A 20,310-nucleotide genomic window follows, 5' to 3' on the forward strand; every position below is an offset into this window, starting at 1 on the left:
CCGCGGTGGGCGGGGCCGGCCGCAGCCAATCGGCCGAGGGCGGCGGCGGCGGCGGAAGCGAAGCTCGGGGCTCGGTGGCGGCGGGGCCGCGGCGCGGAGCGGGGCCAGGTGGGGCGGCGGGGGGCGGCCGGGGGCGCGGGGGGACCGGAGGGGCGGGGGGACCGGAGGGGCGGGGGGACCGGAGGGCCGGGGCCGGGGCCGGGGCCGGGGCCGACGGCGGTGCTGCGGGCGGGGATGGGGCCGGGGAGCGGGGCCGTGCCGCGCCGAGCGGGGCCGGGCCGGGCCAGGCTAGGCCGTGCCGTGCCGTGCCGCGCAGCCCCGGGCCGGGCGGGGGGTGCGGGCGGCCCCGGCCCCGGCTCCCGCCCCGGCCCCGCTCCGGGAACATCCGGGCTCCGCCGGGCGGCGCAGGGGGGCGGGGCCAGTCGGGGCGCGGAGGGGGGGGGGCGATGGTTCGGGGGGGGCGGGGCCGTGACGCAGCGCGCGCCGTAACGGTAACGGAGCGGTGCCCGCAGGCGGCCATGAGCTCGCAGCAGTTCCCCCGCTCGGGAGCGCCGCCCGCAGCCCTGGGACCAGCGCCGCCGCCCAGCCCCGCCAGCGGCCCCGCGGGGCTCGTCGGGACCCCGGGCACAGGTACGGGGAGGGCCGGGGGCGGGGGGGGGGGGGGAGGAGGCTCGGCGGGGCGCGGCCCCGTGCCCGCGGTGCCCGCCCGGGGTGCTCGGGAGGCGGGGCGGTGTTTGTCTCCCCGCCGTTCCCTCAGCCCCTTCTCTCCCGCAGCGGGCGATGAGCCCGGCCGCGACGCGGAAGCCGCCCCCAGGGAGCACCTGGGCGCCGGGGCGCCGCTGCCCGCCCGGGAGGAGAAGCAGGAGCCGGTGGTGGTGCGGCCCTACCCGCAGGTGCAGATGCTGGCGCAGCACCACCCGGTCCCGCCCGGAGCCCCGGTGACCGTCACGGCGCCGCCGGCGCACCTGAGCCCCGCCGTGCCCCTCTCCTTCTCCGACGGGCTCATGAAGGTAACGGGGGCGCGGGGAGGAAGTGCGTTTGAGATGGGAAAGGGGAGCTGGGTTCTGGTTTATTTCTTCCCTTCGGGTAATTCTGAGATAGCTGCGGCGGTATTTCTGTATTTAATTACTGAAGTGCTGGGTATAACATATAAATGTAAGTCATAGCAAGAGCCTCGCTGCTTTCGGTTCTTGCTCTTTCCCTTTGTCCCATGCGAAAATGGAGTGGCTTTAAACAGACAACATCCATGTTTTTCAAACACCTGACTATGCTTATCCTTGGGCAAAGCAGGCTTTCTCTCCAGGCTGTCGCTCACAGAAATGTTCTTTTCAACACCGAGCTGTCACTTGGAGTTGCCAACGCTCCTGCCCTGGTGTTTCTTGCAGCCTCCCTTGAAGCCCACTATGCCCAGCCGGCCCATTGCTCCTGCTCCACCCTCCACTCTCTCGGCTCCCACAAAGGTTCCTGGACAAGTCACTGTCACCATGGAGAGCAACATCCCGCAGGCTCCGACAATTCCTGTGGCAACAATCAGTGGACAACAGGTCTGTTCCTTCTGTTCCAGCTCGCTGCAAGGTCAGATCAATGCTAAAAGCAGGGCTCTTGCAGCAGGAGGGAAGGCAGCGGGCAGACTTCCCCATTCAGTGGCCACTAGTTGTTGATCAGTTGTGCTTGGAGCACTAAACCTCAGCCTCAGTTAGTGCTAGCTCTTTAGAAAGCTGCTGATTTGTTGTAACCATCTGACTGACATAGCACAGAGGTTTCTGCTATTGCAGCCACAATCCAAAAGCTGTTAACGCAGCTGACTCTTTCCTCAAAAGCTCCTGCTGCTTCCCTGTTACTTGGAGCATTCACAGTATAGGCAACCTGTTGGGGTTCATTACTGCAGCGTTCTTTAGCTTTCCTGAGAGCAGACCAGAAGATATCGGTGAGCAGTTCAGTTTTGCAGTGTGTTCTTACTAAACCGCTAGAGACAGAATTTGGGGGGATGGAGGTGTGTGGATAACGATTTAGATTTTTTTTTCCCCTTCTAACTTTGAGTGCAGAGCCAGTCCTTGTAATTTAAAGCTGGTGTGCCAGAAAGCTCATCACTAACCCTCTGAAGTCTCAGGGCTTTGTTGCAAAGTACCCTTAAGTGGATTTGAGTTTGGCTGGCTAAGAATGGGCTGTTATCTTCATGGATATCCATAGGAAGTCCAGCCTTATTAAAAAATAGAATTAATTTGTTGCAGCATTTGCCAGGGTGCCACTATTCTTTTGCCTTTAACAGCAAGGCGGTATGAGTCTGTGCCTTAAGAGTCACTAATGACTGAACGGACATCTCTCAGGTTGACGTGTGCGTGACTGCTGACTGTCATCCATGTGCCAACCAGAAAAATAGGTCTCCAAAATGTGGACATCTTCCATAAACAGTGTCAGCCATCTTTAGTTTCATCCCATAGAAACATCTCACTGTTTCTCTGCTCACTTGTAATGCATGTAACCTCTCTACACCATGTATTTCTGCAAAATCTCATTTCTGTGTTTGGTTCTCTATATGGTAATGCTGTTAGCGTGGCCATTAATTTTCATTAATGCAGCTTATAGCTTATTCTGGATTTCTTTCTCTTTAACTCTGCAGGGCCATCCCAGTAACTTGCACCATATCATGGCTACCAATGTACAGATGTCTATCATCAGAAGTAGCGCTCCTGGGCCTCCGCTACACATTGGAGCTTCTCACCTGCCCCGAGGTAAAGATCCAGCTGTGCTGTCGCTGCCGTCTGTGCGGGGCCTCTTGGGGGCAGTGCACCTGGCCTTCTCTGAAATTCTCCTTGCTGCTAACACAGCCAGTATTCCAGCTGTTAAGGCTGCTAGCATAAACAGGACCTGAGGCAACTGCTGGCCTTTTAAGCATTATGTTGCCTTCAGTCATTTAAGGCAGCAGTATGTGACAGTTTCTAAAATGCTGGCAGGTGGCAGCACTTGAGTTACTCTACTTCTGTGCTGTTAATAGTGAATGCTAGGGAAATAGGGAAAAACACGCGTTGGTATAGAGTGGGCTGTTGTGCAAAACGTCACGCTCTTGGTAGTAAGCGTTGCTCACCTGTGACCCACCACTTCTCAGTGGCACCTGAGCAGTTAAAGTTCTGAAGCATGTTCTTGTACCCACCTGACACTGGATCTTTCATGAATGCAGTTGCGCATGCTGGTACTTTGTGTGCGTTTGTTTGCCCTCGGGTTTAGTGCTGATGCTAACGGCAGGCTCCTGTCTCCCAGGATTTTGGTTGCTATGGCTTAGAAAACAGATCAGCCCCTTAAAAGAAGCTCTGTGCTCAGCACACTCTCTGATTTCTGATCAGTTTTACTTTTCAAAGGCTTATGGGTTGGATTTCCAGTTCAAGTTTAAACTGATCTGATTTCAAAGTACCATTTATATTTTTATTTCCTTTCATATTAAATACAAAATGTATTCGTAGCTGAACTAAAACATATTCTTGTTCACCTGATTCTTATGTGACAAGAAACACAAAGTTTTTATTTTCATTTAGCATATTTTCTTTGCTCCTGCTCTCTTTCTCTCAGCTTGAATACTACCTTTTGAGGTAATAATTTAAATTAGGGATTCTTACGGAAGCTATGCAGTCCAGTCAATAAAATGATTTCAAGGCCACTTACCTTTCAGAGCTATTTTGTATGATCAGCAGTCAGCAAACCATAGACAAATAAACCACAGTTCTGTCCTGTTGCAGGTTTACAAGCCTTTTTTTTGTTCTTGTTGTTTTGTTTTCCTTCTATTTATTGTGCATGTATTTTTCTTCTGAACTTCAGTAGATGCAGGAAGATTGTTGTTAGTATCGGGTATTAGGCTTATTTACACACTAGCCCACTAATCAAGCTGTTCAAATTATTTGTACTAATTTCCATAGCTCAGAATAGAAGAAGATCAGATTTACAATATGAGGTTATTATAGGGGAATGAGAAGCACTAACAAACACAATTCACTCAAAGTGCCTGCCCTTCCCACATACTTTTGTGGATCTCGAGTATTTTTGTTGCAAGTCGTATTTGTAAACCAAAGTCATCTGAACTGAAATTTGTTCAAACTGGAATACGTAGCAGCTAACGTAGGAGCCTGTCTCTGCAGTCGCAGGGGAGCCATTTGGGTATCTGGTATTTTAACACACTTTGTTTCCCAGGTGCAGCGGCTGCTGCAGTGATGTCCAGTTCTAAAGTAACTACAGTCCTGAGACCAGCTTCACAGTTGCCAAACGCAGCTACAGCTCAGCCAGCGGTTCAGCACATCATTCATCAACCAATCCAGGCAGGTAGCAGCCAGGCAGCTCTGCAGAACACTAGCCACCTGCTCCGAATTCTTCCTGGCACCTATTTGTGATACAGAACCTGTCATTGTGTGTTTCCTGGGATGAGGCTATTGTCAGCTCTTCCAATTCAGTCTTTCATATATCAATTTCTGAAAGCAAGCAGTGAAAAAGTTGCATTAGTCGTGTGGTTTTATTTCCTTTGTAGAGTTGGTACTAGACGTCCTTGTTTGTTTAACTGTTAGCAATGTGCTTACAAATTGAGAAGACGACTTACTATAGATCTACACAAGATTTAGACTCTGAAAGGCCGAATGTGTTATGCAGATGAGGGTTATTCTTAAATTAATGTATTGATGTAGAATAGAAAATCATCTTAATACGCTGCTGTGTATCTCAGCTTATTTACGTGTGTAAGGAAAAAATGTAGGTATCTTCTCTCTGCAGTAGTACTAGTGTTCAAGGTAAGGATCAAGGGTCAAATATCTTTACTTCATGATTTCAGTAAGGACCCCAACGTAATCGTCTTTGACTTCGTGACTATACTTAGTACAGGGTTTATTTCCATTCTGAAGGGAACTGACCTTTGTTTTTTTCTCCTACAAACGCTCAAAAGTACTGCATTATATTCGTACATATCTGGTCACTGATTCCCTTTGGTGTACGTGTTTTAAAAATCAAAATGGATCTCGTAAGGAGCTTGCAGATCAAATCAGAAAGACTGGAAACATCTTAGAATGCCAAAAATGAGTGATACAATCTAGAAAATGCAGTTTTTGTCAAGTAATTCCGAGTTACTCTCTAAATCGTAGAATTTCTTTTCTGATCTCTCTTTTGTATTTGTTTTTGTAGTCTCGTCCGCCTGTGACGACTTCAAGCACTATTCCTCCTGCTGTGGTGGCAACTGTCTCGGCCACAAGAGCTCAGTCCCCTGTCATAACCACAACAGCAGCACATGCTACAGAGTCAACCCTCAGGTAAAGATGCTGAAGGCAAATTCTTTGAAACCTACAGTGCTCTAACTTTACAGAGGCTGCAGGAAGAGGAAACGTGTTAGTCATCACAAGCTGATTATTCTCTGGATGTGGGATGATATAATACAAAAATAGTAATGCTTGCACAGCGTGAATGCTTTCAGTTCTGTGAATAAAAATTACTATAAACGTGAACTGTTGCTCTGCCTTACAAGAAAGAAAAGGCTTAACAAATCAGTTGTGAGCTGCTGCTTCCTGGAAAGCAGAGTTTCTCTTCTAGAAGTTGTGGCTAATTCAGCCCATCTTCTTTATGAAGACACGGTGAAAAATGACACACAAATGTTGTAAAGCATCCCTGACAGAAAAAGCTCTTTTTACAGAGCTACTTAGGGTGGATGCATGATGACAGAACAGGGTAGTTTGAGTTTTTTGTGTCGCTTTGCCATGAATCTGATAGCAGCGCTGCTCTCAGTGAGGAGGAGAACAAAGCCAGGTGTCACTGCACTTTGTCTTTCGGATTCAGTGTCCACAGGGCTGTCTTCATGATTGTTTCTCCTTCTCTCCAGCCGACCCACGCTGTCTATCCAGCAGCACCCGCCTTCTGCAGCTATCAGTATTCAGCGGCCCGCGCAGCCGCGGGACACGGCGACTCGCATTACGCTACCGTCTCACCCGGCTATTGGAACGCAGAAGCCACAGCTCCACACCATGGCCCAGGTAGACTGGAAGAGGAGGGGGGAAGCCCTTGGGCTGCTTTCAGGCATCTTTCATTTACATTTGGCTGGATAAGATTAAATTTGGGAAAAGAGTATCGGGTTAGAAATTTCACGTTCTTTACAGTCAGTGCAATGTGATTCCAATCTAAGTAAATATTAAGTCTTAAGGCTTAAATATTAAAAACATACTGGTCTCTTAACTTGAAGCTTTTTTTTCTTTTTTTTTAAATAGAAAACCATTTTCAGTACTGGTACTCCAGTGGCAGCAGCAACAGTGGCGCCTATTTTAGCAACAAATACCATTGCTTCAGCAACCACAGCTGGTGAGTTCTCATGATGCTATTGTGAGGGAGTTGTTGTTTTTCCTCATTGAAGATGGACCCTAGTTAGTGTTGAGGGAATCTTTCTTTATGGTAAAGACAGAATTTGGATGTGCATGGTCATTGTTCAGGAGATAAATTCCTGAATTCTTCAGGGGGTTGTCCAGGTTGGGTTTTTTGCCCTCTTTATTTGGGTATAGATATACTTGTGTGATTGGGCTCCATAGAGACATCTCGTATGTTGTGTTTTTATTCTTTCTTAGGTTCTGTTTCTCACACCCAAGCACCTACAAGCACTATTGTCACCATGACAATGCCCTCCCATTCTTCCCATGCTACAGCTGTCACAACGTCAAACATCCCAGTTGGTGAGTGATTTTGGTTCCAAGAAGACCGTGTAACTAATGCTTCAATTTTACTGTTTACGTTATCAGTGTTTGTGTATATTGGCAAATTAAGGAGGGGAAGAAAATCAGTACAAGCTGGGAGAAGCTAATTAACAGGTCTGCTGTGGCACAGCTTTTGTTTTTTAACACCAGGAAGAAATAGATGCTCTAGGAGGAATAAGTAATAAAATGGCTCATTAGCTTAATTGAATTTTTAGACAAAGTTGGGTCTTTTGGCATTTCAGAACCTGCATTGTATGTACTAGGAGTTGAAGCTGCTTGGTGATAGAGTATAGCTTTCTTAGCTGATTTTTGCAAGTTGCTTCCTATGCTTTTGGAGGCAATAGGGAATAGCCCAGTCAGGTTGTGTTAACGCCTTCACTTGAGGGTAAAACAGCTCAAGTCTAAAAATGTGGAAATTATTTGCCCAGATGTAGAATCTGCCTGAGATGTTTCCAACAGAACTGCTTAAGCTTCCGTTGTTCATCTCCTCCGTTCTCCTGCCCACCTCCTTATGTTCTTGTTCTCTTGAAACTTTTTAATATCTTTCCCTGCTGTAAATTTCCAAGGAGTGAAGTTCCATCTTGATACACCAGTGTTAAGCTTTCGTAGGTGTTTTATTTCTTTTCTTTGCCTCTATGTATACTTGCCTACCTTTTTTCTCATTTCCCTTGGTCTCTGTCAAGCTTTGCTTTGAAAACTTAGATAAATAAGTTCTTGACAGCAGAAAGGATAGAGCTGATTGTTTAAGAACAAAATATAACTTCAATTGAGTTCTGGAGTAACTCAACCTTCTACCAAATAAAAGTTACATATGCATTTATAATGTCCTTGAATTCTGGTACAAATCAGTTGGGGGTGGGGGGAATGAGGTGGATTTACTTAGTTTCCCATGTTCATTCTTCCTATTGAGGAAATTTGTCATCACTGTGGATAGGACAATACTGGGGAGAGGGGGTACCTTGGGAGCAGGGTTGGGTGTTTGGTTTTTTTTTTTAAGAGACCTAGTCTCAACTTTGCAGTGTCTGTACCAACTTTTCCTTTGACTGTTCACTGATTACATGTTTGTCTTTGCACAGCTAAAGTGGTTCCTCAGCAAATCACGCATACTTCTCCCCGCATCCAGTCTGACTATACAGCAGAAAGGAGTAACCTCATACCCCTCTCTAGTCACCGGGCGTCTCCAAACCCAGTAGCAATGGAAACCAGGAATGACAACAGGTGAGGGGATAACATTTCTATGAACCAGGGAGTGTGAGTAGATTCTGAGTGCCTTGCTGCTTTTCTGGGTTAGGATATACAAAAAAAAAAATGTGGTTTTGAAAACCTGCGAGGGATTTAGCAGTTTTGAATTAATCATGAGAGTTAATATACTTGATAGCTTATGACAGATGAGATTACAAAGCTTAGGGAGTGGCCCCAAGGCAGGGGTTGAAGATGAACGGTTGAAATGGTGTGTGTGATGCTTGTTCTCTTTGTTGCCTACAGGCAGTCGGTGCCTGTCCAGTTCCAGTACTTCTTACCAACGTACCCGCCCTCTGCCTATCCTCTGACTGCGCACACCTATACCCCCATCACCAGCTCTGTGTCCACCATTCGCCAGTATCCAGGTAAGAGGAGCTCTGGGGCGAGCCGAGGCTTCGGTGGGTTGTTAGTTCACGTGCAAGCATTAGGGATGGAAGCAGCTACGAGGTTTGTGTGCTTGACTCTGACAGCTTGTCACAAAGTCTTTGACTTCTTGTTGGCTGAAGGGAAAACATAGGCAAGGAGTATTGAACTACTTCAGAGGCTTACTAAGCACAGCTAATAATCATTTTCCCAGGATTTTCACATTTGATATCCAGATATTTTGCTTCTCTTGATCTGATTTCACAGATCAAAACCAGTTCAATTCCTCCAAAACAGATGAGCTCTTTATGCATCTTCATTCCCTTATCTTTAAATACGTAGTTTGAGAAACATAAACCAAAAATGGAGAAAACAAGTTGCACTGCAAGCAGTTGTGTTCTATTTAAAAGAACTAGGCAATTAACAGGTTTGAACTGGTGCAGTAGTTTGCAGGTTGGCTCACATTATACATGTTTTTTGCCTATATAGTCATTCCAAACTTAAATTACTTGCCTGAGACAAAGCTTGAAGCACTTCTACCTTACTGAGTGGCTTAGGAGAGTTCTCTATGATATGGTAATTCCCACAATCCATAATCTGGATTTTTATGGAGTATCTGTGTCTGCTGGTAGCACGTTACCCTTGACCAGTACAGAGGGGAGTTGGAAGGACATGGAGGCTGCAGATCCCATTTGCTGAATGGGGAAGTATGCACAGGGAATTGGTGCAGTACTGCAGCCTGTTCTTTGTCATTGAGGTTGGAAATCGTCACTGAAAGTACAGTTGCAAGTCTTGACTATAAGTCCTGTCTGGATTTGAGGTGGGCTTCAGGATGATTAAATGACTTGTGATAGGGACGGGGGGCCTCTCTGTACCTTCCTGCGCTTTGGCTGGAGTTGTTTTAAAGGAGGATATGCAGGTGAGGGGCGCTACTTGGTGTTGGTAGCGGTGACTGAGTGCTTACAGAGCCCCTGATGAAAGCTTTTTTGCATTTCTCCTACACTCAGCTGGTAGGAGGGAGTACAGCAGTGTGCTGCAGGGCATCAGGCAGCAAGGACAGATGTCGGAGGAGTGTCAGTGTTGCCACAGGGACATTGTGCAAGCCCTCAAAGCCGGCTGTCAGGAGTTTCGCTACTGCTAGCATATTGGGCCAATGACAGGATAATACTGACTTCTAAAAAGATGACGTAGCTCACTGACAGAGACATTTTGTTTATCAAATTGGTTGGAAGCATCAGTTGACAGTACTAATTAGGGCAGTAACTGATGACACCTCAAAGTGGAGAAGTCTGAGTGTCAGGAGGGACATGAACCCCTGCTGAGGCAGCCACTGGAGGACTTAAAAGCATAGAGCAGACTTGCTAAGATCACTGAGCTCTGAGGAGTACTGCTGTGCTATTTTGAGGAAGGATGTTGAGAAGATCCCGGGCTTTCCAAGGGCTTGGTTGTGTTTACATAGTCTCAAGAATGATTTTGTTGGATAGACAGTCCTGCAACAATTGTTTCACGTAACATGTACTACGAACAGAATTAATACAGAGAAGCCACGTTCAGGGACCTGGTGCTGTATTTCAGGCTTTTGACAGCTGTTTTTAGAGTGACTTGTTAGCACAAGAACTTCTTGTTGAAATCCTGTGACAAAACCAGCTTGGTCTGTGGTGAGAAGGTTCGCTGTTGTTTGCAGGCAAGCCTGCTGTTAGCAAGTTAGCACTTGATTTTACTGTGCTGCTGTAGAAATTGCATTGCTGTTCTGTAACTGTAACTCTGGAGATCCAGGAGCTGCAGGTAGCCCAACATCACTGCTAAGTGCCCCCGGGGAGGAGCGCAGCAGTATGCCCCTCAGTAGATCTGGAAAGATGGAATTGTAGCTGCTCAGAGCTGGAAATCCAAATAAATGAATGGAACTTCCAAGGCAGGCGCATCACTGGGAACGCTGTTCTGCCGCAAAGATTCCACGATCGTTTTAGCTGTGAGATCCAGCCTATAATTGCAAGCCCTGTTCTGAGTCAGACAGGATTGTACTCAAGTTCAGAAGTTTGTCCAGCTGCACAAAGGAAAATTGCTTTGTTTATGTGGCCGGGGAAAGGAGAGAGAGAAGTAGGCCTCATTTTAAGGTACTTACACTTGAGTCTCTGTCTTCTCCACTTGCTTTTGTACAGTCAGTGTTGGTCTTCTAAATGATGCAGTTAGCTCTGTGAAAGACCATCTTTTGAAAAGACGGTTTCTTTCTAAAACTGATTTGACTTCTAATTTAAGCTGGGAAAACACCAAGTATTGATACTTATAAAGCCTTGCGTAAAAAAGTTAATAAATGCTGTAGTGAGCAAGAATAGTACACAGATTTCTGAGACTGGGTATGGAAATGTAACTTCAACTTAACTTTAAAGTCGATCTTTTCTCTCTTGCAATACGGAATGAAAATAAACAGTAATTTTAAATTCTTCTGGCAGACAACCTGACCTGTCCACTCTCAAATTTACTACTGCTTCAAGCAGGTTGGCAAACTATTTATTTTTTTTTAAAGAAAAATAGTCTTTGAGAGTAAATACTGGAGTGAAAGTGGGCGGGGGGGGGAACCACAGCAACCCGCGGTTGGAGTGACGAGGTGTCTGTGTTGCTGCTCGCAGTGTCCGCCCAGGCGCCCAACTCGGCCATCACGGCTCAGACTGGCGTCGGGGTGGCCTCCACCGTGCACCTCAACCCCATGCAGCTGATGACCGTGGACGCCTCTCACGCCCGGCACATCCAGGGCATCCAGCCGGCGCCAATCGGTGCCCAAGGGATCCAGCCGGCACCGATCGGCGCACAGGGGATCCAGCCGGCGCCGATCGGCACGCAGGGACTGCACCCAGCTGCACCGATCGGCACGCAGGGACTGCAGCCAGCACCAATCGGCGCCCAGCAGCCCCAGGCCGACCCCAAGACCTCGGGTGAGTGCCCACAGCACCGAGCCTCCAGCCCAGCGAGCCCCCAGGCGGCGGGACGTGACCCCATGGTCTGTAACCGCCCCGGCAGGGTCTGCGTCCCAGGGCAGGTGCAAAGTGCGTGCGTCCCAGTGCTCCCGTGGAGAACACTTCTTACCTCAGGGAATGGCATTCTTTCCAAAGCGCACCAGGGAGAGCTGCGGAGGGGGTTGGATAGGTTATTTCAGCAGGAAAAAGAATGGCAGTGCCTGAGCTTAAATGGTTCCTTCAATAAGGCCCTGTGGGGAGAGCCATTTAAGAGTAGATGATGCTTACTGAACTGCTCCACCTGTGCGTTAGATCACACGAGCAATTAAAACATGGCTAGGTGCCTTCAGCAGTCTGTAAATTGGTCTTGGACTGTGATGAAAACACACTTCATGAAAAATGATCGGCCCGACGAAGTCCCAGTGACTTGCTGAAGCAAGGGAACACGGCAGCCAAGCCGTGCGCTGTTTGCGGTGCCGGTGGAGGTGTCGCATGCAGCTGCCCAGGTGCTCAGCACCAGCTGGTTGGCCAGGCGGGCTTTGGCGGAAGGTCAGAACACAAACACAGCTCACAGTGCTCACCTACAAGTTGCCGCGTTGGCCAGGAGTTGTCCAGTTGCCAGGAGTGTTAGCCAGTTGACCCACCTGTGTTGGTGATCTCCGTAGCAATTTCTGTTTCTTCGGGACGATACATTTCTGTAGCAACAGCTGTGAGACCCAGTATTTTCCTTCTACCCGGCAGCTGGTCTAGTTACCAAATTGCTTGTAGTGAAGGTACTGGTTACGAAGTAGTGTGAAAGCACTGCTGTTAAAGATTGAGGGAGTCAAAGGAGCACAGACAGCGTGTGCTCTGCAGGCGCCTCCTTTGTCATCACACTTCCTTAAGTAACTGCTGCTTTTCCTTGTCTGTTCTCTCTCCCATGTCAATGCCTGTCCTCCCCAGCAGTAGTCTTGGCGGATGGAGCCACCATTGTAGCCAATCCTATTAGCAACACATTCAATACAGCTTCTGCAGCAACTACAGTTGTTCAAACCCACAGCCAGAGTGCCAGTGCCAGTGCCCCAGCCCAGGGCTCTTCCCCACGCCCAAGCATCCTCCGGAAGAAACCAACTACAGATGGGTGAGTGGGATTGAAGGTGACACACAAATGATACTTCTGTGCGATCCAGTCCGGCTAAATGGAATCATTTTCTGTAGATAAGAAAAGTTCTAGCAGGTTATTCAGTCAGCAGTGGTTGTGAGTAACCTGCTGATCTGTGAAACGTGTTTTCTTCTCCCCCGGGGCAAGCTATCGTTTCCTCTTACTCTCAGTAATAAGATGTCTCCAGCTCTTGCAAGTGACCTTTTGAAGGAAAGTGTTTTTTATTAATCTAAGCCAGAAAGTCTCAAATCCAAACAGCTCAATCTACTAAAATTAGAAATCTGTGCTTTGATTTCAGTGCTTTTCTTGGGAGAATCTGTGGATGGGTAGTAAGGACAGGATTAGTACCCTGCTGTGAAAATTGATTGGGAAAAAAAAGGTGGGGGAAGTAACTTAAGCCAGAGAACACAAAATATTTTCAGAGTTTGATTTTTAAATGTCTGAATAAAGAGGCAGGAGACAGCATTAAAATTAACAATCCATTTCCTCCTGACTAACAACTGAAAATGCTGGGAACTGATGTGTCCTATGAGACTAAAATTGCTTTCTTTTTATTTATTTGGGTGGAAACCTTTTTCTAAGACAGGAAAGCTGCAGGCTGTAAAACTGAAGCGTAAATGAGAGAAGCAGAGGTAGATCGCTGAAGAATTTTTCTATTTGAGAGGCTGACTGTTTTTGGTCAACAGTTTCACTTTCAGCACTGCAGGAGATAGAACAGCCTCTAAAATGCTTTTCTGCATGCAGCACTGTGCTGTCTAACATCCCTGTTCAGGGTCTGGAGATCTTGGAGTCAGGCTTTGACACAGCCTAGTCCAACTAAGCGAAGCAGCTGCCTGGCTGAGCGCTGTGGAGTTCCAGATAGTTTGCTCAGACCTGTGACAGCAGTGGAGGGCACTGATGTGGCCAGACCTCTCTTTTTTTCCCAACACCTGGAGCCTGGCAGTCTCAGTAACGTGCCCTGACTGGCAGGATGAAAGTAAGACTGGCATTTCTGGAGGAGTCCCAAATGTGAGGGAGACTGGGCCAGATAACTAACCTGTTATCTTTAAAGAAAGTAAAACTCAAAGACTAATTCGGTTCAAAGCCGAGACTCTTTCGGTAGCAGACCGGTTATATCTGTGTCGTTGCACTCAGCTTAACTCCTCTCCTGCTTTTTGGGTCGATTCCTTTGCTCTCAGTGGTATTTATCTTTGTATCAGAGGGGTGGGAATTTAGATCTGTCCATGTCTTACAGGCTGGCAGTCCGGAAAAGCTTAATTCCACCTCAGCCACCTGAAGTAGCTAGCACGCGTGTGGAGAATACTATGCGGAGCACATCTGGATCACCAAGGCCTGCTGGGTAAGACTTCGAGACAGCCAGCTGCATTGTACCGGTTTTATTGTGTGTGTTTGACTTGTGGTGGTTGGGTATTGAAGCGTGTTCTCTTGTGAAATTTATTTTGTATTTGTCCGTGTGACAACTTTGAACAGCCTTGAGTAACTCCGCTATTGTGAAGCTGAGGCAGGAACCTTTTGAATGATGTGCTTAGGAGCTTTCAAGAGGTGGGAGGGACATGACACAAAAAATATCATGCTGTGTTAAAGACTGTGCCTTAAAGATTTTTTCTAGAATTCTTGGGATTTAATCCTAAAGAAAGTTAAATGGATCTTCTACCCTGTTTCAGTGGTCGTGTCCAGTTGCTTTATAACTCATCGTTTTAAAACTACTAGCCACAGTGGGAACTCCCACAAAGTGGATGAGGGGCAGTACAGCTTTGGGTAGAAGTTCTTCTTGTTTGCACTGTGAAAGTGTCGTGCTCCTTTTTAGAGTGTTTGGAAGCTATCTGGAATTAGTCACGAGATTTACTTGTACACTGCGTGGAAGAAAACAGCATCCAAAACAAAGGGTTAGAGGGTACAAGGGGGGAAGAAAATGTGTTGGAGACGATGACACCTTCTGCTGTCACTGCACTCGTTACTGAGCCAGGTGTTATTTACCGGCGCAGGAAAACATAAGTAGTCTGAATCCGGCTTGGCTCAATCACTTTGTGCTAGAAGGCCATGACTGCGATGCCATTAACTTCACTTTGTTGTGCTTGTTTTCCAATTTCACAGTGCCAAGCCCAAACCCGAAATTCACGTGTCCATGGCCGCTCCGGTCACGGTGTCTATGGAGGCAGTGTCTAACCAGGGCAGCGAGCAGCCCACCATTGCGGTGCCCCCTTCCTCCCAGCAGCCCCCCTCGGCCATCCCAACGATCATCGCAGCAGCCAGCCCCACCGCACAGCCCGCAGCAGCTCTGTCCACCATTCCAGGAGCCGTCCCAGCTGCTCCACCGACTTCTACCACAATTGTGGCTGCACCTGCTCCTCCATCCACCATGAGCGGTGCCCTTTCAGCAGTCCTGGGGCCTGCAGTACCGGAGATAAAAATCAAAGAGGAAGTAGAACCCATGGACATTATGCGACCAGTATCTGGTAGGTTGCTGTTAAGCATCAAGTTTTTTCTCTTGTTCTTGAGACAGTGGAGAACTTAGGATTTCAACACAACCATCCTGAAAATAAAATTGCATCTCTTTCGTGGCAGCACATAACACAAGTCAGAGAGTTCCTTTATACTTTCTTTCTCACTGTTGTCTTCCCTTCCCACTGCTTTCCAGTAGAGAATAGGGACATGGTTTAGGCGATGTGATCAAGATATGAAGTGCTATATGAATAGAGTATGAAGTCTTAGTGGCCCAGTAAATGGAATGGAAAGCAAAGATTTGGTTGACAGTTAAGCTGAAACTTCAGATCAGCTTCTAACTCCTAGGAAGAAAGGGCATTGCAATGTCTGAGTTGGTTCCTGTCTCAGATATTAAGAATTGCAGGGTAGCAGCTTGGTGAGTGCATTTTTTTTTCCCCAGAGTTCTTCTTTGCCTTCTCCTTAACCTCCTGTGAAATCACTCAATGTGGGCACTGTTCGGCATTTGTTCTTGTTCAGATGATCCAGTTCCAAAGAGTCTGTGCGAATTGCTTGCTTAAAACGCGGTCATCAGTAGTGCCAATATAATACAAATCAGTACAGTTAATTTTGGTTAAGAGATCTCATCCCAGAAATTCTGCTGTGGATTATGCAGCACATTTGTCTCAGTCACGGCTGATTGAGTTTTTCCCTGCAAATGTCAAGGAGTATTCCCTCCAGCTACCTGCCGCTCTGCTGCCAGCCTGAGAGGCCGTTGGTGTGTGCAGTAACCTGCTGACGCGGTGCTGTTGACTTGGCAGTACGAGAACTCTTGGGAGGAGAGTACTGCAGTCCCAAGTTGACTGCATCTGACTCTATACTTGCATTGCAAAGGGAACACATTTGCTATTGACTGATCTGTGCTTTGAACATCCATTCAAAGATGTCGTCTTCACAGTACTATTAGCACAGATTCCTTTTTGTAGCATTCAACTCCATAGGTTTTGAAAAAGAAGGAACCGAATAAGAACTGTCTGCTCTCATTCTTTATGTCCTTCTCCGTGTCCGTAAGGATCTTAGGGTATAAGCATTGTCCTAATGACTGGTCCTGGCTTAGTATCTGCCCTTGTACAGGCGTGGAGCTGAGGCGCATCTACAGTGGAATGCGCGCTCCTCACAATGCACTGAAACAGCAAATAGTGGTGGAGATGGCATTCAGGCAATGCCAGTGTTACCTTTATGCTGCTGATAGCTTGACTTCTTTTCCTTTCTTTCTTCTCAGCAGTCCCTCCTTTGAGTACAAGTACTGTCTCTCCGTCTTTGGCATTGCTGGCCAACAACCTTTCAATGCCTCCAAGCGATTTGCCACCTGGTGCCTCCCCAAGGAAGAAACCCCGCAAGCAGCAGCATGTCATCTCCACAGAGGAAGGGGACATGATGGAAACAAATAGTACTGATGATGAGAAATCCACTGCCAAAAGTTTGCTGGTGAAGGCAGAGAAGCGCAAGTCTCCTCCAAAGGAATATATAGGTAATGTCATCTCTGCTGACTTCTTTTCCTCCCCTATGCAAATGTCTGTACTCTTTCTTCCCCTTTTCTCATGGCAATCTGTCATTCTCCTGCTTCCAAAATGTAACTAATACAGAATCCAACTATCTGATCCTCAATGCTTTCTAGATAGTGGTGTTCAGGGGAAGCAACCTTTTTGAAAATGCAGAGTATCAATTTGTATGAGGTAGTGCTTCCTCATCTCTTGCAGTTACTGTCATGTTGATCTCCCGCTTTCACCTGCCTAACGATAATAATGCAGTTATTCCTGAATGCTTTTCTAGATGAGGAGGGTGTGAGGTACGTCCCTGTGCGCCCAAGGCCGCCTATCACACTGCTTCGTCATTACCGCAATCCCTGGAAAGCTGCTTACCACCACTTCCAGAGATACAGCGATGTCCGCGTGAAAGGTCAGTCTGCGGCTCTGACCGGACACTCAGGCGTGCGGGGCGAGCGGCTTCAGCGTACTTGGTGACAGTGTCTGAAAAACACTCCTGGCTCCTCCACGTTGATGAGCAATACCACAGAAATTGCTTTCCTTGCAGTTGGGGAAAAACAAGTGATCAAGTGAGCTCATGGCTTCATTAGCTAGCTGTTGCCTGAATCTCTCTCAAAACAGGGAAGACAGAAAGGAAGGACCCTATATAGAATTAGACAATTTTGTCTAATTGTCTAAGATCGTACGTTTATTGAGAAATGTATTTATTTAGAAGGACAGAAACTTACTAAAGAAAGGAATTCTTAAATGATATGCTATGGTGATACGCTCTGGTTTAGTTTTCAGATCTTACTACCTAATAAACCTGCCAATTTAATAAAAAAAAAAATCTAGGTTTTGCGTAACAAGTGTTTTGAACTAACAGATGGGCCTTGTGGGCTTTTAAATCTCTTTTGCTCTATTAAGAGGAAAATTGAGATCAGATACGGTTTTTTAGGCTGTTTAGCTCACCTTAGACTCTTTAAGTAGATGTCTTTTTTGCAACTGTCTAAAGACATCAAGGAGGGAGTGGATATGTATTTCAGTGGGATGGGATGGACCACTCACTCTTCCATATAGGATACTTGAAACAGTGCTACATTTTTGAAAAAAAAAGGAAAACACTCCTCAACAGTGAAAAGAAAAATTCTGGAAATACATTTAACCTGTTAAAGAGCGAGAGCAGCCTTCAGATATGGGGCAGGTGGGCAGCTATTTTCCTGCCCCAATCAAAATGTTGCTTATTTCTGCTTACTAGGACGTGTAAAAAGCAGAAGCTAGGCTAAAGTTTTTGTTTGAGAACAGAGGCCTGGTGAATTTGTGAAATTTGAGTAACCGAAGTTTGCATTTCTTGGTGACAGAAGAGAAGAAAGCAATGCTACAGGAGATTGCCAATCAGAAGGGTGTATCCTGTCGTGCACAAGGGTGGAAGGTCCATCTCTGTGCGGCACAGCTGCTACAGCTGGTAGGTGAAGGGGACTCGCCTGCTACCTACAGCACGGGGGAACACCGGAGTTGTGTAAGACAGGGTGTTTTTACAAACTCAGTACATGCTCATCTGACACTGGGATACCATAAGCTGGTGTGTAGTGCCCAAAGGGAGTGGGATGCGCTTTCCCCTTTCTCAGGAATGTGGCATAAGTGGCTTGGAAACTTAGTGTTGATTTTGCTCCAGACATAAGAGCTGATGTATTTTGTACAGATGATCAAAATTGGCAACTCCCTCCTGCTGATGCACAGGTCTGAAGAAGCGTCTGTTTGGGATGGTGCGGCTGATCTGAGGAGGCAGCACTGATCCACATTCCTGGATGCTTCTGTTTCAGGTTGGGGGTGAGGTAGGTGCTCTGCATTCTAGCACCAAACTCCCCAAAACCTCTGCATTCCTGGAATAGTATTGTGAGAGAGAGGGGAAACAGTTCTGGTTAGGTTCCATACTTGTTCAGAAGTGGAGCAATCCTGTAAATAGGATGTTAGTACGAATGAATAGTGCCACACTTGACATCAGAGGCTCCATCTTCTGAATTACTAACATGAGCAGCTGAGAGGGGAACAGATTATCGTCATCTCTGTGTAGATTTCTTAATGTGGGCAAACGTTTTCTGGCCTAGTGGCGAACCTTTTCATGAAGTGCTAATGTCTTTTAGACCAACCTGGAGCATGACGTGTATGAGAGACTGACTGCCCTACAGGAGGGACTCATTCCCAAGAAAAAGGCAGCGACTGATGATGACTTGCATCGAATCAATGAACTCATACAGGTAGGTTCCCGTGGCCTCTCAGCCCAAAAGAATTGTTCTAGCCTTAATTACAAAATATCCTGCTGTGGTTAATGAGTGCTAAAGCTGGCTTGAAATAAATAAATAAATCAGAGAGGTACTCTTTCTGTGTTTGAAGCATCATCGGTTAAAGGTGGTGTTACAAAAGGAAGAGCGATTGTTTAGACTGGATGCTGTTAATGACGGTAGTATTTCATTTCAGGGGAATATGCAGAGGTGTAAACTTGTGATGGATCAAATTAATGAGGCTCGAGACTCGATGCTGAAGGTCTTGGATCACAAGGATCGTGTTCTGAAGCTTCTAAACAAGAACGGAACTGTCAAGAAGGTATCCAAATTAAAGCGAAAGGAGAAGGTCTAAAGCCAGAATAATGACTCTGGAAATGGAGAGCATGTACAGAATGGAGTTGGAACCTTTTGTAGTTTGGGTTTATTTCTAAGAAGAGCAGAAGAGCGTCTGAATAAAACGGATGAGTTTAGGGAACAGCTGGCAACAGGTGGACACGTGAAGCCTCGTGACCTGAAGGGATTGTCAGTGATCTGTCATAATGAACAACACTTTCTCTCAGGCTCATCCTTTTTTTTTTTTTTTTTAGTCTTTGCGGTCCCATTTGTTTAACGCTCCTGATGTGTCAGTGCCTACTAATTGGAACTAGTGCTGCAGTGTGTGGTGGACAGTGCTGTCCTTCTGTGCTGCAACTTAGGGGTTAAGTATCCACCGGGTGCGTGAACAGCTGTAGTAGATTCTGCAGGAGACATCAAGAAGAACCAAACCCAGACAGCCGTGCTCTGAAGCACTGAGAGTGACACTGCTTTCAGTGACCCCGTTCAGTTCTTGTTCTTCTGACCTTCCAGTGTCCGAAGTAGCCTTCTTAAGCCAGTGCCACCGCGCTGGGAGATCTGCCACGTTCAGAATCTCCCATGGTTCACAAGTCCTAGCTGTCAATTTGAGAAACAAAGAGGAAAAAAAAAATGGGGGGGGGAAATCATTTCAAAGTGATTTTTGTAGTGTCCGTGTGTGTGTGTCCATGTTGGTGTTCTGGGATACTTGTTCTGAAGTACCTCTTGCGGCAGAGTACTTCCTGTAGCTGGTGTAACGTTAACTGTATGTACCACATACATCTGAAAACATTAATAAAGGACGTGGGCGTTTTTGTATGTGAGCAGTTTGTACAGCTTTGTACTCCTGAGACGGTTAAACCTGGAACCTCGCCCCCAAAGCTTTGCAAGAGGCCTGCTGGGGAGGGGAAAGGAGGCTGGGAGGCGGTCAGCCGGGTGTGCTGCGCTGGGGCAGGGAGCTCAATTCGCGTCACAGCTCCTAAAGGTAAAGGCGCAGGTGCCACTTCTGTGGTAAAAGTCACCGAACTGGTTCACCTCCCGTGTCCCCAGCGCTCCCACAAGCCCTTCCCTCTCTCCCCCGGCCCCTAGAGGTTTCAGGCCTCCCTCCCGTCACCCTGAGGCGCCCCCTCCGCAGCCGGCCCCAGGCGGGCGATGGGGGCCACGCCGGGCCCCTCAGGGGCCGCCCCCGCCGGTCCCTCAGGGCCGGCCCAAACCCCGCGCGGGGGGCAGCGGCTCCCCCCTCCCCCGGGCGGCCAATGGGAGAGCGGCACCCCCGTCACGTGACGGCATCCCCGCCCCCCACCGCCTTTCTGCCCGTCACGTGCCGCGGCGGGAGCCCCGCCCCCCCGC

General features: G+C 47.5%; 1 protein-coding gene across 5 annotated transcripts; it reads left to right on the plus strand.

Annotated features, from left to right (window-relative positions):
• The first annotated feature begins 17 nt into the window (after positions 1–17).
• SAP130 (Sin3A associated protein 130) lies at positions 18–19,781 on the plus strand. 5 transcript variants are annotated; one of them, XR_014588405.1, is made up of 22 exons: positions 18–108; positions 513–630; positions 775–1,010; positions 1,386–1,544; positions 2,621–2,732; positions 4,180–4,304; positions 5,155–5,279; positions 5,843–5,993; positions 6,225–6,315; positions 6,576–6,680; positions 7,778–7,919; positions 8,187–8,308; positions 10,934–11,236; positions 12,200–12,377; positions 13,633–13,737; positions 14,493–14,854; positions 16,102–16,350; positions 16,653–16,778; positions 17,707–17,810; positions 18,048–18,180; positions 18,490–18,603; positions 18,824–18,949. XR_014588405.1 is itself a non-coding variant. In XM_083849332.1 (21 exons), exons 2-21 carry the CDS (start codon positions 519–521, stop codon positions 18,980–18,982), a joined length of 3,180 nt encoding a protein of 1,059 aa, XP_083705458.1. In that variant the 5' UTR covers positions 18–108; positions 513–518; the 3' UTR covers positions 18,983–19,781. The 5 variants fall into 5 exon arrangements, 4 of the variants coding, with proteins under 4 accessions (XP_083705458.1, XP_083705460.1, XP_083705459.1 ...); XM_083849332.1 differs by lacking the exon at positions 18,048–18,180 and having other exon boundaries at positions 18,824–19,781; XM_083849334.1 differs by lacking the exon at positions 18,048–18,180 and having other exon boundaries at positions 16,105–16,350; positions 18,824–19,781.
• Positions 19,782–20,310: the final 529 nt, after the last annotated feature.

The sequence above is a fragment of the Anser anser genome (genome assembly GCF_964211835.1).
Source record: "Anser anser genome assembly, chromosome: 9".
Lineage (NCBI taxonomy): Eukaryota > Metazoa > Chordata > Aves > Anseriformes > Anatidae > Anser > Anser anser.